The 17,519-nt window shown below is 40.0% G+C and overlaps 1 protein-coding gene across 1 annotated transcript; it reads left to right on the top strand.

The window, feature by feature from the left end:
- Window positions 1-9,443: 9,443 nt before the first annotated feature.
- LOC145433326 (uncharacterized) lies at window positions 9,444-11,607 on the top strand. Its single transcript, XM_080310402.1, has 3 exons — window positions 9,444-9,824; window positions 10,199-10,343; window positions 10,712-11,607. Exons 1-3 carry the CDS (start codon window positions 9,671-9,673, stop codon window positions 11,055-11,057), a joined length of 645 nt encoding a protein of 214 aa, XP_080166528.1. The 5' UTR covers window positions 9,444-9,670; the 3' UTR covers window positions 11,058-11,607.
- The last annotated feature ends 5,912 nt before the right edge of the window (window positions 11,608-17,519 follow it).

The raw sequence follows: 17,519 nt of genomic DNA, 5'->3' as shown, positions 1-17,519 counted from the left end.
CTTTGTACTATGTCTCGTAGGCTGCGACACGACCAATCAAGGTTTCAAGGCTTCCTCAGTGGAAAATGGTATCAAAACTATAATTCTCGATGGTAAATTAACTTTTAGGTGTGAGGAGCGCATAATTTCAGTACTCGAAAAACTCATCTTTTACTACTCGACTCGAATCATTACAATTGAAACTCGATTCAGATTCGAGTACTCGAATCATTGTGCCCAGCCCTAGTCATAATGAGTGATACTCGAATACTCGACTCGAATCGACGCATAATACGTGATTCAGAATCGAATCACTCAAGTATTCGAATTTGCCCAGCCCTTATTGCGAACAAATCAAAGTACAGAGAAAAAGTTGTCCAATTTTAAGACTGAAGTGCGGAAGGGCCCAGGAAGAGAATGCATCAAGAATGCGAGAAGGAGAAAAATTCCACTCTGACCATGATCACTGATCAGTTGATCGCCACGCACACAGCGTGATGACTGCAACTGTTGTTCTCATTCAAACACCGAGAAAACGAAATTTAAATGGAAATATTTCGAAAAGTTTCGTTTTGAAAGAACTTTCATTCAAAATTAACCTGATATGCATACAGGATACTCACGCTGCGCATGTCTATACTCTGTAAGGAACCTGCATAATGTCTCCGATCTGATGATTCTGTGATGACCTGCAATATATTCAGCTTCGTGAGGTTATTGCGTGATTATTTAAATAAATCGTGTATAATTGAATGTATCGAAAAATGTTGACAAGAGAAGCATTCATTTGTCAGCTAATATCGCTAAATATATCCGATTTTAAATGTGTTTTGACTTAGTCGTTCTTAAGCTCGGCAAGATCGGATGTTTTCTGATGATCATGTAGCTTCACCGTCGTAACACAATGATATTCCGAATAAGGCGCCATTTGATCAGAACAAAAAATGTTCATGTTGGTCCATACTTCGCCAATCTAAACATATAACATGTCAGCTATATCCTATATGCGTCGGATTAACCAATACGATATATTCACATTTTCAGAAATGATTTTCTTCGAAATTTCGACGGAATATAATTCGTTCGTTACAAAACAATGATAATGAATTAAATATGTCGACGTAGTGAAGTCTACACGACATAGTGAAGACATGGAAATTAAGTTTTCCAATGGATTACATTAGCTTTATTACAATCGTATTACAAACGGTGCCAAATTTCTAATGGTGCCTACGGACGACTAAAGCCCTACCGATATCGGAATTTTGACCCGATAACGATATCACATATTTTTGCTGACAAGCCGATGTTTTCGGCCGGTATCAAATTAAGAAGTTCTAATAAGGGGCATAAATTTGAAAAAAAAACTTGGTTTATTTACAATCAAAATCCGCCAGAGGCACACATTACGGCCAGGGCTGTAACCAAGTCACAAGGTTCCGAGTCACAAGTCAATTTTATTTTTATTGTTTCGACTCGAGTCAAGTCAAGTTACGGAAAAAAAGAAGAATATCGGCCTGGTGTAAATGACCATAGTAGTCGACAAACACCATGAATACCCCAAAAAATAGACAAACAAACTCTCGAGTGATATGATTTGGTGTGGTCATGCGCAATGACATGAGTACTAGTCGAGTCAATACGCAAATTGACTCGAGTCAAGCCGAGTCAACGAAAAATTGCGACTCGAGTCTGACTCAAGTCATTGCAACCCTGATTGTAGTTCAGAAAACACAACATTTGAGAATTTTAATCCGCATACGTGCGGTCCTCATAAATCAATCCAATAGTACTGTAGAGTGTATAGGTAGACCATCTCACATGAAATCATTGTAGGATGTAGGAGTGATGATCTCATTGAACAGGCCGATAAATATCGACCTGAGTTGGCCGATCCTGATATTTCTACGGAGACCGATATGGATCGAGCTATACTGGTGACTCTTTGAACTCTCAGGCACCACGTATGGAATGCTGCGAATACTGGGTGGGTCTGAAGAAATAAGAATAAACGGTGCTTTTTCATAAGCTCGCAACAGGGGCAGGTGTATCCCTTCTACTCTTAGCCATGGTGGGATCTGCAGGCCGTGCTTGAAAATCGAAATCATACTTATAAATCGTTGCCGTGGAATCAGAGTATAGCTTCAGTCCATTATCCATTTTACACATTTTGAGAGAATTACGTTTTTGCAAAGATTTCATTTTCTCTCGGTCATATCTCAGCCATGGTTAACGTTAAAGCAACGTGACGAACATGGCCAAGATATGGCCGAAAAAAATGAAAATTTTACAAAAACTTGATTTTCTCGAAATTTTGTGGATCTCTGAATTTGAAAAATTAGCTCCCACAGCGACGATATGGATTTAAGCCCGACCGATATCTGCTTTTTTAGCCCATGCCGACAAAGCAGATAACTATAGCACCTTCGCCGATAACCCTTATATATTCAGCCGATATTAAGAAGCTATGGCATCTAGCTTAAGGCGGATTTTCAAAACTATGGAGCCTTTAACACTTTAGCTGCCAAGGCCTATTATGGAAATTGCCAGTAAACGCCAGCGAACAATGAATTTTCGACTAGTTGGATATTTCGCTGGAATCGGGCGTGCTGATAAGTGCAAACCTTGCGCAACTTATGAAAAAAATTTTTTTTTCCAACATCAAGGAATTATAAAAATAATTCAATTTTTTTGCTGCTCATTTTATGAAAAGCCACCTAGTGGTCAAACCAAAAAAAGTTGACCTATTGTATGCAAATGTGATTTAAAAAAAATACTTCCGGCAACGAAAATGGGGGTTTATGACAACAAGCCTATTCAGTAGCCTCGGATACAGCCGTAATCCGGGGATAGAACCAATTCCGTACTTTACTGTACTCATTTCAAAAATATCCTAAATATAGGATCGCTGGCAGTTTATGGGATTGAGTAAAATCCTATATTTAGGATTGTTGGCAGTCAAAGTGTTAATCAGACAGGTTTACAGCTATTGCTATGCCTGGACAAGAAATAAATTATTAAGGCAAAGGCTGAATCTGCACACCTCTACCCCGCTAGAGATATGTCAATATTCCTAGTCTACCAGTCCCAGATTATAGTTTAGGAAAGAGACTCAGCATTTTCTCCGAGGAGTGAATTTCTGTGGTAATCATGAATAACGCCTATATAGTTGAGGCAAACCATTGAGAGCTCAGTGGACCGCGGAGAAAGGATACCGTGCACTCACGACTAGCTTGTGCCTGGTAACCCTGGTACCAACATATTGTGAAGGCGTTACGCAAATGAAGCATTCGAACATTGCTATTTATATTGCCACATGCAGTTAAGAATATCTTGATGCAGATTGTGACTTGATGATAGTAATACACGCAACTCCTCAGTCGCTGTACTTGTAAAAGCCGTAAACCGATTGTATTTTTTATTTACTATTTCTCGTCGATTTACTATGGAGCCCACAGCAACCAACAATGCACCACTGTCAGTAGCTTTCAATTGACGTCCTCCAATCATTACACTCTCCAAAGCTCCATTGTGTTGGACTACAAAATATCAATTGAAAATCATTCTTAATCCACCGAAAGCGAAGGATCTCATAAAACTGATGAATAGTATGAGTAACGCGCGATCTACATGTTGCATCTTTCTTCGTAAAATCCATCGCGTAAAATAGCAAGTACGCCGTGAGTATAGTAATTCGCAAAATCTAATCGCGACAATCTCCGTGTACCGGGTCAAACAACTTGAAGCAAGTCATCTCTCTCCTTCATGTGTTGTCAATGAAAACAAACAATGATCCGATTCCTTCAATGAGGTCATGGCTGATATTGCTACCAGGTTACTTTGTACACATCACAATAAGTAACTTTTAGAAAATAATCACATGAAAAGATTTCCACGCAAGGTTTTGTTTTGATCCCGTCGTGCGCGTAATCGACAGTGTTGGTGTTTCCGCCAGTTGTAATTATTCAACTCAATCTGTACTGTGGCCTCCATAAATCCACGGCGACCGATAACAGCGTGCGATTAACCGATTACATCATTTTATCAATGTGTTCTGTTCCTTGACCTCGGGCTGGCGTGTGTCGAGTGTAGACACACGGCCGGACGCATCACTTATAGGCAGCTCGTCTGTGTCGGTACCAGGAAAATTTCGTACTCAAAATTTCTGACTGATTAGACTGATCCGAAAATGGCGAAAAAATAGAAGTTTTAGCCCTCCTGTGGATTAATGTAGAATTGCACCAAGAAACTTGGCGATTAAAAAAGAGATACGGGATCAATGATCATTGCCAGATTATGCATAACTTGTTTGGCGCCTGTGAAAATATTTCGAATAGTTGCACGGCTGCTCTCTGTTGAAGATATACACAGGGCATCGTCCGTTCAACAATTAATACCATACCCATTAATGTACACGATGCAAAATTGTAACGTGACCTAGGATTGACTCGAGATTCCTGAAAAATACACGTTACCGAGACAAGACACAGCATCAGCAGCCAAAATATCCGTTCAAATGTTTCGTCGTAGTATTCGCCAAGATGAGGCAATTCAAATTCGTTTACTTTTTTCGTACAAATAGCCAAATGCAGTATTCGCTCAAAGACCGCCATTGACTAATAATGTTATTAATAATCAACAGCTAACGTTCAGCATAGAACATTGTACATTACATAACTTCACTCCGTGTTACAGAATTGTATCGAAGTGCGGCAACGTTGGCCATCGCAACTATAGCTGGATTATAAGGACACGCGAGGAAACTTTTCCAAACGGTTCCATACTATTACCGAGAATGCTGTTACCGAGATGGACATTACCGAGAATGTTATTACCGAGAATGGACATTACCGAAAACGGACATTACCGAGAATGGCCAATGCCAAGAATCTAGCTTAATGTAACGGACGTTGTCGAGAAATATATACCTGAGAATCGATACCGAATGTGGCAACGTCGTGATGCACACACACGACCTGCTCATATGCATAACATGGCAACATTGCATAGATTGCATTCTCGGTAATGTCCATTCTCGGTATTGTCCATTCTCGGTAATGTCCATTCTCGGTATTGTCCTACTCGGTAAAAGCATTCTCGGTAATAGCATTCTTGGTATTGACCGGACACCTTCCAAACACTACTTCATTTTCGATTGCCAATTATGGACGGTAACACCAATCATATCAGGTTGTATAGTATTTCTCCAGTGTGTTGATATATTTTTATCGCGAAAAATTCTCAATCACATTATGCGCATGACTGGAAATCCTAGTGGTTTCCACCAGAAAGGAAATTCTTCCACAGTCGGTTCATTTCAGCCGTGCCAGAAGTTTTCGATTGCGTTTGACGTGATACGTCAACTGTTCTGTGGAATGTACGACAGTAGGGAAAGAGTTGTACCTCGGAATATCACCATCACACCGTAAATGGCATCTGGCACGTGCCTGCCTTTTAGCATTCTTTGCCCACATGAAAAATATACACAGTTCAATTTAGGGACGATGGTCCGATTATAAACGGTATACCGTGCAAAACATTGTCTAATAAGGTTCTCTACATCTTGCACCTGTCACTGGCCTCATAACAGGAAACGGTTTTGATAATATTGGAGACATTCTCAGCCATAATCACAAATGTCACAATATGACGAAATCTAAAGGAAAGTAGCACCATTCAAAGTCAAATATATAGAGTTCAAACTGATGCAGTCTTTTCAAATCACTAAACAAACATATCGCATGTCCTACTGTCAATTTGCGTGCCGACCTACTGCACAGTTGGCATGGTCATTGGCCAGTAACGCCCCAGCTCTCTCAAAATAGTTTTTACCACGGGCCGCTGTGTTATCGATGAAAGATTTAGACTTATTTCTGTTTACATAATCTGTGATATCTACTAAAGAATGTGATTTCTCAGATTCAACGGGTTGGAATGGGAGAAGTCGAAAGTTTTTTTCCAAATATAACTCATAAAACGTATACGATTGAGTTGTAACAATTCCACGATCTTTCGAAGTTAATCGCTCTCTCACTGGAGTTCTTAAATACACTGAAACAAAAACATTTATAGATAGATTGTCTAAAACTAAAGAGTTATAACATAAATTCAATAAACAATGTGTCCATACGACGTAAAATCATTTTTAGAGTCAAATAGGTGTGGTACGGTAAAAAGAAATTTAGTACGCAGGATTTCTCAAAATTATTTTCAGCCAATATTTTCAAATTGGCGTGGTCACGCCATGAGCTCATATCTGCAATGATCCATTTGGTCCATGATAAATCAAGGCTATGTCTTGAGCAATATACCCGGTCGAAATTTCAATAGGCTGAGACATAAAGCTATAGGAGCCGGGTAATAAAGTGATCATGTAGGCCTGGAATTATAAGTGTTGCTGGTTGTTACAGCTTAGCTCTTGTTGCATGAAATATGGTGAGTGCTGCTTGCGCAGATTATTTTATTCATTGGCATTTAAAATAGAATGTATTGCATGTTATAGGGGCCACCACCGGAAGATGCCACTCCTTCGGGGAAATGCGATATAGCGGGTTGTACATTCCAAACAGATAAATATGACTGTATGGTTCTAGGCCTAATTTTGAAAAACTGATACTGATTCTGAATCAATAGTGTGAAGGCCTACACTACACCCATACACTATTGATTCCTTGCCATTAGGAGTTAATAGGTCGAGTCTTCACGGCCTACTGTTTTAGTAGACCATGGTGGAGTTTATCATCGAAGGAATAATATCGGTATATTGAAAAGTTATGTTTGTTCTGACGGTTCTTTGCTTCATCACCCTGATGGCCTAATACCAGGCTTCATTGGTCGCACACCTTGTGTAATCTGAATGCCTTTTACGTCATTCTCCTCGCACCGAAGACAGTACTGAAAATGAAAGACACAACAGATAGATCGGACACTCACACTTGGGCACTGGGCAGTCACTCGACTCGTGATGTGGTTTACAGAATGTCCGACGTCCGTTGTATGATGTATATATTATAAATTTATAGGCTGAAATATCATAAAAGTCTATTCCTGTTGCGCAAGGCTTGACGCCGTAAGCGACAGCACTTGAGAAGACTTATTCTCACAAGGCTATTACGTGAGATTTTACCAGCATAAGTTTCCTGTGATAACAGAATTAAACATGCGATTACGTGCAAAGTTGCGCTTAAGACCTTTACGGAGTCACGGCGTCAGTTCAATTTAAATCACTACGACACCGATATTTAGATTGACGATTACAACGTCCATTTTCTGGTATGCGTAAATGATTATGAACACAATGGAACGTTTGTGTACGAAATTGCGGCTGGAAGACTAATACCGGCATTATTATCAATCGAATCGACCACTATGGTGTGAACAATCCAAACTGCACCCAAGAAATTGTGAAGATCTTTACTGAGACTGTTTATATGGAATTGGATTTGGATACATTCTTCCGATACAATATATATATCACAATTTGGTAATGGGTATCGTTCGTTAGATTTTCCAAATAATACACAAATTCGTTGTTATATTATCGACATACATCATCACCAAATGCAGTACATAATTTGAATTCCTAAAAGTCACAAGATTCCGAGTCACAAGTCAATTTGACTTTTATAGTTTTGACCCGGGTCAAATCGAGACATTTTCAATTCACCACCTAGTCAAGTCCTATAGTCCAAGTCAGGGAGCAACGGCTCGAGGCAGAGTCATAATGTTAAGACTGGACTTCGAGTCCAAGTCATAGTGTTTACTGTTCACCATCGAGTTCAAGTCAGGTTCAATTCACTTCTCGTGGGTGATATTGAAAGCCTCGGACTCATAATATACCCATTAAGGACTCGGGTTCAAGTCGAGTCAATACACAAACTGACTCGACTCGAGTCATTCAACCCTAGATCCAAATGCCCCGGATACGAACGCAACCGTGAAAATCCTTTTGAAATATCTCCCACTCCAAAAGAAGCAGCGGGGATTATAATTGGAGATGGGGGCGGGTAATAATAGTGAAGCACTGACGTGACGTCAGAAATACACGATGTTGCAACGTAATCACATTAAAGAATATCGCGGTCTGATGGGAATGACCAACGGAGTCAAAACACCATAATACCAAAACAACAGCAGTACTACATCGGTGCCTACAACTCTTCCATCAAACTTCTGATGCGGAGTAATTTTATTCGGCGGTGCCCAAATACTGGAAAATTTATTGCACGTGAAAATGCTGTCAAAATGTCGCAACACAAGATGCGATTTGCAACGACATGACATGTGTACCTATATAGCTACTCAGTTTATTATATCTCGCGTGTATAATATTCATTTATTCATCAAATTGAATTGAAGAACTCGCATAGAAGTGTAAGGTGACATGCATAAGTATTTCTCGTATCTTCGCAATATTATACATTCGAACGCAGTATAGATCGTATTCTAGGAGGGCGAAAATCCAACTATAAATCCCTGTTTCTAGGATTTTGCATAATAAAAGGTGACTCATGGAGGGTGAAGCCGAGCTGTATATAGGGTCAGAGTGGCATTTTATGTGCACTATCGGAAACGGATCCGATCTAGTGACTATTTGCAAATACACACGGGGAGAGAATAGACGCTGTGTCAGAATCGATGCTCACGACAAATGTTTTCATGACATTGACACACACACGCACACACACACACACACACACAACACACGACCGAGTTCTCCAAATAATAATAATATACTTTATTAACAAATAACGTTACAGATTTCTTGACACACTGAATCGTGCCTTGTCGATATATCTAGGCGTGAATATGTTTGTGGTCTATAGTTTACATTTAATGTCAGCCTCATATGTCCCTGTACGTTAAATATACGTGTAACATGCCTTATCCGCCTAGCTAAACAGGTGGTGGAAGAAAATTGCAATACTCCGTTTACGTATACGCCTTATCTCAATCAAACCATCATATTACCCATAATGGCTAAAATCGTGTGATAATCCGAAATGATTTTACCGCCGCTAAAATCTTTATTTATGCAATAGACGCGGATCGTGTGGCGCTGCGACAATGCGTTAGTAGCAGTTACGGTGGTCTGACGCGGTGCCTAGTTTACATCACGTCATTTATTACACAGAAATTTATCATGGAGAACTATACAAGACTTAGGTCAAGCAATACAATTTCCGTTCAAACAGTCGAATAAAGGATTTCACAAAGGCCCATTATCTGGGGCATAAGTAATTTTCACGACTAACACGCTGCAAATGGTATAAATAAATATTAAAACAAGTAAGATACGCGTACATTATTTTCACTTACTCATTCCGTGACATCGAACGGCCAGCAATCAAGCCTTACATCATCGCCATCAAAATAGAAGTGAGATATTAATTTTTGACAGTTTTTCTCGCACTTTTCTTCTTGAGCATAAATATCATGGATTTTGCGATACGGAACTCATCAATGATAGTAGTGTGCGGCGAGTACACGAGGAATTTCTCTTAGTCATATACTTATTGTGCCGATATCATTCGGAAGTTCGAATAATATATGGTTCCCGTCACATCATATTCCAAACTCACGAATGCATTTCGGCTAGAGCGAATCACCAAGAGCGTGTAATATCATATCATATTCGAATTCCTACCATTACATTTCCAGGTCTCTTAGAAATTGTTACTACAATCGAAATATGGCCGCAATGATGAAATATCTAACACTGTGCCTCCTATCTCTGTTCATTCATTCGTCAATCGGCCGTCGTCGATACAAAAAGATCAAGCAAATGACCAGTTCAATAGAAATGAAGATTCACAGCAGAAGACGATGTTTTTTCAACAGGCGAGGTATGATGACACTAATTGCTCAATGCTACTGCGATTTACGAAAATTAATGCATAGGCTATATACCGCTTGCTACTGTAAATACGGTCGAAACAAAATATTTGTTAAATACGGCGAATTCGCTTTACTCGATGCTCGAATAATATAAGGGCCGTCATATTACAAATATATCATGCGATTGTGATAACAGGATTGACCTGTTTTCATGATAAAGCGTTCGGTTAAGGTCCTAGCTAACATTACGCTGCATGTACTTTACCTTCTCTGTATAAATTTGACTATTAATCCAAACTAGATTTGGAAAGGAAAACACAGTTGCAAGTTTTCATGGCATTGCTTAATTGGGATAATAACTCAACTGTTTTTCAATTGACAGAGGAAGATTTGATACTGTCGCCACGTGGAAAGCCCATGTGCCACCACAAGGGTAGGACTTATGCATTAATGGAACGCATCTTCGACGAAGACACTTGCCGAGCATGCGTATGCCACGCACCGGATAACATATATTGTTGCGAAGTGTAAGTTGTTTATAAGAACCAATCAATTCCATATGCACTTGAGTCAGAAGTACGATTGGTTTCACACGTAATTGCTTCCGAGTGCCGGGAATCGAGAAATCGTGTTAATCATAGGCAAAGTTTACAAACAAGAGTATGGTATATATCTTATTGAGATCAACAACCCGCCGCTGTGAGTTTCAAGGATTTGCTATTGTATTATTATAGCAAACAATATTCTACGTTTGAGAACTTTTGTAACAACAGATGTATCATGTAGTATAATAGTATTCCGCGTGCGTCGCCATTTTGTGGTAAACTGGCGGTATGCTATGGTTCATCATTATGTTTGTCTGCATCAAGGATAACTCAATTCCTATAATTTGCAGGGAGATTGTGCCTATTGACATACCGAAAGGGTGCGCCGCTATTGAACCGTGGCGCCGGTACAGAGAATGGCACCGCCCGGGAAAGTGTATGGCCCCGTTGGTCATGGAGAGTACCCGAGAGGAGATGTGCCACGACGGGCGCCTAACCGAAAAGCTCCGAATGTCAAGTTTGTTCCTTCCCGAACGCAGTTTCGGGGATAATCCTCGAATTCTCGCGCACGTCAACCACAAAACGAATTACCGAAGAAATTCGGGTACGAAAGAGAGGCATATGTTAGCCAGACGTCTCAGGGAGATCATTGACAACGGCGTTTATAGCATTCCGATATTCGAACGATCCGAATGAGGAGCCGGACATCTGAATGAAAATAGAGTCACATGACTTTATCTAATGCACGGCGATCTGATTGGAGATGATCGTATTGTGATTTTAACTGCGACCTGCTGAATTTGATCGGAGTATATCATCGCCAATTGTCCGTTGTCGACAGACGGTTATGCACGGACCCACAAGCCAAACAGCAAGGTTGCTAAAATTACGTCGACGTAATAGTCGCTATCTTCAATACACATTTTGCGATAAATATTTCCTATTGCTTTTTTTTCGATTCTTTATTTCAATTTAAAGCAGCGCAATTTTGTAGTCTATTTATTCCGTAAATCACTCATATATATATTTGATAAGAAACGCTTGAATTTTGAATGCTGAATTTTCTGAGAGTATAAATTCTTATTAAAAATAGTTGTCGTTATTTATTGATTGCTCTATTTCATGTCGTCTGACTTCAAATCCTTCGGACATTTTATACGGAACGCGTAAGCCATGTGTGCCGTTTTTAAACATATGGTAATTTAAAGACAACTTGTTCGATGAATATATAAGAATTTTATATGCAGTCAGCATCATATATGACAGTTATAGCTATTGGGATGAGGATGGAAATCTTGGGCATCAGAGATAGGTATGCATAATAGCCGAATCATACAGTTTAGAAACATGGACGAGTCACCGAGACAGCCTATAGTAAATATGTGACTTTTAGATAAAAGGTTTAAGTCATCTTCCCGAATAGGCCTATATAATAATTAATTATTGAAAAACTAATGGGATTAATAATAATAGTTTCGTAATATGCTTTCTTCGCAATTATATTATTGCGCGTATATGGCAGGATTATACTTATACTGAATATCGGGACTGGGCAGAATTGAGTATGCCTATTCCATACCGTTCATATATGGAGAAAGAAAGAAAAATCCTTCTATAGGTATAAGCCTACGCCTATATAGTTACCGAAAATGTCAGGTTTGACAACTGTGAACTATTTGACACAATGAATAATTAGAAGCGTTTTCGGTTGGTCGCGAGGACTCCTGACTACATAGAAATACATAAATATCATTTCCGCTAAGTGTTGTAATTGCTGTGAAATGCAACTGTTTGATCAAGGTTTCGAGACTGGAGGCTCCATATGGGAGGGGAGAAAGCATTTAAATTGAAATATACTTATCGTGGGGAAAATACTTTTATTCTTGCTTAAAAATCAGGTTAACCTGTATGTTTGCAGGTCAATTGTATTCAACCCGGCTGAATAGTAATCACATAGATTGTTCTGCTGAGCCTATTCAATATACCACCGACGTTTATTATTGTTATTGGAATCAGATGAGAATTTTGAATGCAAGGTTTGTGCGCGGCGGCGTTATAAAATGGCTACAATTGATTTCGATCAGAAAAGTATCGGATGGTATTGTACTACATTTTGGCATTAAGCATGAAATCGCAGCAACTGGTCGAGCAGATCGAAAAATGCGTTAGCATATGTTTCTCAGGGTCGGCTGACCCACGTTCAACAACATTTATATTGAACCCTTCTCCATTTCGTGCTGCACCCATTTGAATACTTGCTACTGTTACCGCGCGCGACCCATATGGTCCTGACGGCGCCCTGGAACCCGCCGGCACCGCGTTTGTGAGCCCTGCAAAATAGAGAGTCTTCTGCAGAGTGCGTGGGATTGCCACAGCCACAGCGGACCATTGCCTAACTGCCGCCTATCGAACCGCACCATGATTTGGATACCCCTTCTTTCTTAACCTTGCCCATTTGTTCGGGCTTAAGGCCGCCACTGGCTTTGTTTTCTAGTGGCTGTGTTCTGGTGAGTTAGTTACCGAGAATCGCACCACCACTGAGCTACGGTCAACCATTTACTATCTCATATACGATTGTGCATCGAGGTTTCATCAGCCCTTTCAAATCTTGATATTATTGATTATAGTAGCAATGCATCCCATAAGAGGAAAATTACTCAGAGCACTATAATATATTAAAATTTATGGCAATTACACCGTCGACGAAGGTGTTTCGAGTAATTTAGTGACGGGAATTCGGTTATACTATATTCTTGGTAAGCAGACAATAGATTCATCCTCCGTAAACAAGTTATAATACAGCCCAAATTGAAACGGCCAAAATAGTGTGTTAGATTGCACATAATTATAATTTTTATACGCGATCATCACAGTCGGTACATAAACTGCCTAACCGGGAAATTGACGATATGGAGCACGCGGAAATTCCAAAGGTGGTGTGTTCAAAGTGTTTTATGGCACTACCGGAATTTTGTTGAAAATGGTGCCGCATTTTGCGGGTTGCGAGAATGTTGCATGTCGAAATTCCCTGTAAGTGAAAATTATATCATGATGTAATCGAGAATTATTAGGTATTTCCGATAAACGCTAATCAGAACCCTGAATCGATCGGAATTAAATTTTATATAAATACATGGTGTGTATCAGATTGATTTCAGCCTCTAGATGCGTGTCAACTATAAAACATAGCAAATTCCGCGAAGTCCGCTGAATTCAGAATTTCTTGCGGTTGATATAAAATTCAAGTCAGAACAAGTGATACCATTTAGAATATGGTGCCAAACAATAACATCAAGCAACACCACCAACTTTTAAGGATATTGTCGTAAATCAAGCAGCAGATTACGTGAGGCGGGAGAGATAAGGCGTTAAAACAGAAACAATCAGCGAACAATCGACCATTTGTCAAGCCATAAACCAGCGTCGTTGTCGCAGTTTAATACAATGTGGCCCGCACCAGAAGTTCTAAAAGAACAGTGTATTTACAGTACACCAAAGAAATGATCCACCAATATCATACGTCCAGCCCATGGTTTAGCAATCAACAGTAAATAAATAACATTAATGGCCGCATTTGCTTCGCTGACGACCACCGCAAGTTCAGTGGTTACCTACACACTTGGTCTCTGGATGACTCCCGATAACTGTCTCGTAAGAACCCTGCCGGTAATTGGCAATATCAATACGGCTTTATCATTTAACTAAAATTAGTTCTTGTATAAACAATTCAATGTTATTGGGCTTCAAACAAGTTAACCGCTAACTGTTTAGGTTAGGCCTGGGCATTCTTTTTTATTCGAAGGTAGACTATGCCCGCGGCACTCATGTTATCCGGCATGGAAATATTTGAAAAATGTTAACTATTCCATTCACCATTAATCGACACTACCAGCCGCAAGTCGAATACCCAACGCATTCAGTATATGTGTATTGCGTATACGCTGCTTATTACTGCTAATGCTAGCATATGCGAACACAACCAAAATAACAATATTAAGTCAACTATTTCGTTTCATTTAATTGATGGAGATTGCTGTAGCCTACTTGGCTTCATTGCGAAACAGCCTGGGCATGTCGGGAGCGACCATAATATAGGCCAGTGGTCAACCTTTTTGTCTTCGAGGACCCCTTTTGGAACGTCACAAACCCCCGTACCCCCCGAAGTTTTAGTTCAAATTTAGCTCAATTATCGTGCAATCGTCATCTGTCTTGTGCAAATGATAACTGAAGGCTAGTGATAAACAGCAACAAAATGACCTTTCTTGAAAATTACATCATATTATTTATGTAGAAATTAAGTTGACTTTTAAATAGGCTATATCATTTCCAAGCGAATTATGCAACTGTATTTCTTGAAATACGCGGTCGTATCTTGAAACCCCCCCGTCTTCAATTTGATATGAACGCGTGTCGATGTCGAAAATCCATTTCCACAAATATAGGTGCTGGCGAATGTAATCATACCGCGCAACGCTTCCGAGGACACATTTGGGTATGATCGCAACCAGGAACGTAACTGCCGCACCCGCGATTTAATGTTGTCATTTATTATGATTATTAGGTACACGTGCCCAAGAATAAACACGCATTATTTATAGAAATGGGCATTTCGGGGCGGCCATTACCGCGCCACGACGCACTAGAACGATCGGCAGCGAGAAAACCTTGGCCGAAAAGGACTGCCCTTATGCTGACCAGGGCCTTGGAGCAGTCGCAAATTTTAAACTCGTCCAGCTCCGGCTCCGGAGCTCTCTTCTATAATGAATTAGCTCCGGAGCTCATTGATACCACTGCTTCGGCTCCAGCTCCGGCTCCGGAACTATGGTTCGGTTGTAGCCGTCGCAAGGAACCATCATTTTGTGGGGGTATGCGAAGTCCCGTGACGTAAGAATAGCTTCGTGTCGTCTGTCGATGACGTCATATCCGGAAAAGATTTCAATTTACTCCATGTCATTGCATGTACTGTACATTTGTACATTGTACACGTACACATTATACAGCATTGAAAAAGTGACGTGATGTTTTAATACCGATACTGCGCTCGTTCAATCAAGTCATACAATCCAATTTAATCTTGAAATGGTGCGACTTGTTCAGATGTAACTGCAGAAATGAGCGCATGTCGCGATCTTTTCTACAGAAATTCACTTTTTACCAACTATACCCAAAGGCTTCAAATTCGATATCGGTGCGCTCGGTACCAGTCCGTCCGCCGTCGATCAATTTTAGTGGAGTATAGAAGTGTACCCTTCAAACGAATGGAACAAAAGCGAAATTAGTGCACTGAAAATCTAGTGGTGCATCAATATTTGAGAACTTAATTCAACGTCGGGCACTGTACTTGTACAATGTACCAGTGTTGGGATGACTCGAGTCATGACTTGACTCGAGTCAGACTCGAGTCACTTTATTCGTATGACTTGACTTGACTCGAGTCACTTTGCTAAAATGACTTGACTTGACTTGACTCGGCGTATCAGAAATGTGGATTGACTCATGACCCGAAGCAAAATTCACGAGTCAATTTCAAGTCATCAAGCAATCGATGTCCATAAAAATCACTGTATCTTGCTATCGGATTGTTCGCGAAACGCTGGTGTAACGCGTGAGAGCGACCAATCATCCAGTGATCGTGCGTTTTACTGAGCCTCCATTGTTCTCTCCGTAATAAATTGACCGCTAACGAAGTGATCGAAGCTTACAGTTTACGCTGTCGTAAACTAGCATAGTAAAGTATTAAATAGCAAAATGTCTATTACTGTTCTCTGTTATTACCTGAGCCAAACTTCTTGTTTTATTGAAATTGAATTCGAACATAGTTTATATAGTTCTCAACCATTGGCACAGGCTCGAATTATATCATATCAACTTGTAAATGGGTGATGTATTGCATCTTATCAATTCGTTCCTCCATTCTCTATTTTGGCTGGTAACTATAAGCTGAGGCTATGCTATTACTTACGTAGTTTAGCATTTCTACGTATATGTGACCGATGCAGCGCCTTCTTGCGTGTATATTTAACTTCATATTTTTTCATCGGTTCAGAATCAATGGCCACTCAATCTGTATTTCAGACAGCTAGCAAAATGCATTGACATAAGCATGCCTCATAGTTCGAAAAGGCAACTTGACTTGAAATGTGACTTGACTCGTGACTTGACTTGACTCGAGTCACCTCCAAAAATCGATTGACTTGACTTGGCTCGAGTCACCTTCGAATTCAATCATGAATTATATAAATTTTTCGCGCGGTTTCAGACGTCAAACGCTGATTCACCAAACAATCCCCCAATCTCGTTGACAAGTAGTGGTAAGACAGCACAGGCTGGTGGGAGGGGGTCTGGGGGAGAAGCCTCCCACATGCTAGGTTTATCATTCATGCATTGGTCCATGCAATTTGGGCAAGTTAGCATATTCGCTTGTCATCGGTCCGCTTTTGGGATTTGAAAAATCTGGTCTAGGGCTCGTATTTTCACTCTGCCAGTGACAGAAATGAACGGCACCAAGGCAATTAACGTATGGGGTTTGTTCTTGTGCTAAATTAGCAAGTGTTGACAGATAATAATAAATATTCCTCGAATTATACATTATGTAAAGCACATCATAATAACATCTTCATTCAAATGTATTTTTTCATGACAAAACACTAGAACACTATGTCAAGTCAAAATACACTAACTCTAGTGTAAAAACACTAGGAGTGGCACCACTGGTCATATCGAGACGATGAAGATTGTAGATTCTGAAATTCCTCTCGTTTTTGCAAGACGAGAGAGAAATCGAGGGAAAAAGGTTGATACGGTCCACATCCACAACGGTCACAGGCGAAACATAATTACGAAATCGGCAAAATTAAAGTGACATTATTGATTGCTTCCTATTAACTAGAACGTGGGCATATAATATCAATATTTTGAGGTCCCTCTGAATAACTTGAAGGTAGCATATTTCCCTATTATAGAAAGCCCTACTACATTGCACTGAGAAATGAATCGTAAATGACACACAAATACCTCGAAAGCGCAAAATAGCCCGGAATTTGGATTCGTTAATTGCCTATTTAGTTGGAAGTTCATTACATGTTGAATCTTTGCAGAGCAACACACTTAACATTGACCCGCGACACATCGGTTGCGCAGCGCTGAGCTAGGCTAGAC

Source organism: Botryllus schlosseri, chromosome 2, assembly GCF_051294905.1.
Source record: "Botryllus schlosseri isolate E-star chromosome 2, Bs_hap1, whole genome shotgun sequence".
NCBI classification, from domain to species: Eukaryota; Metazoa; Chordata; class Ascidiacea; order Stolidobranchia; family Styelidae; genus Botryllus; species Botryllus schlosseri.
This window is presented reverse-complemented; position numbering and strand designations above follow the sequence as displayed.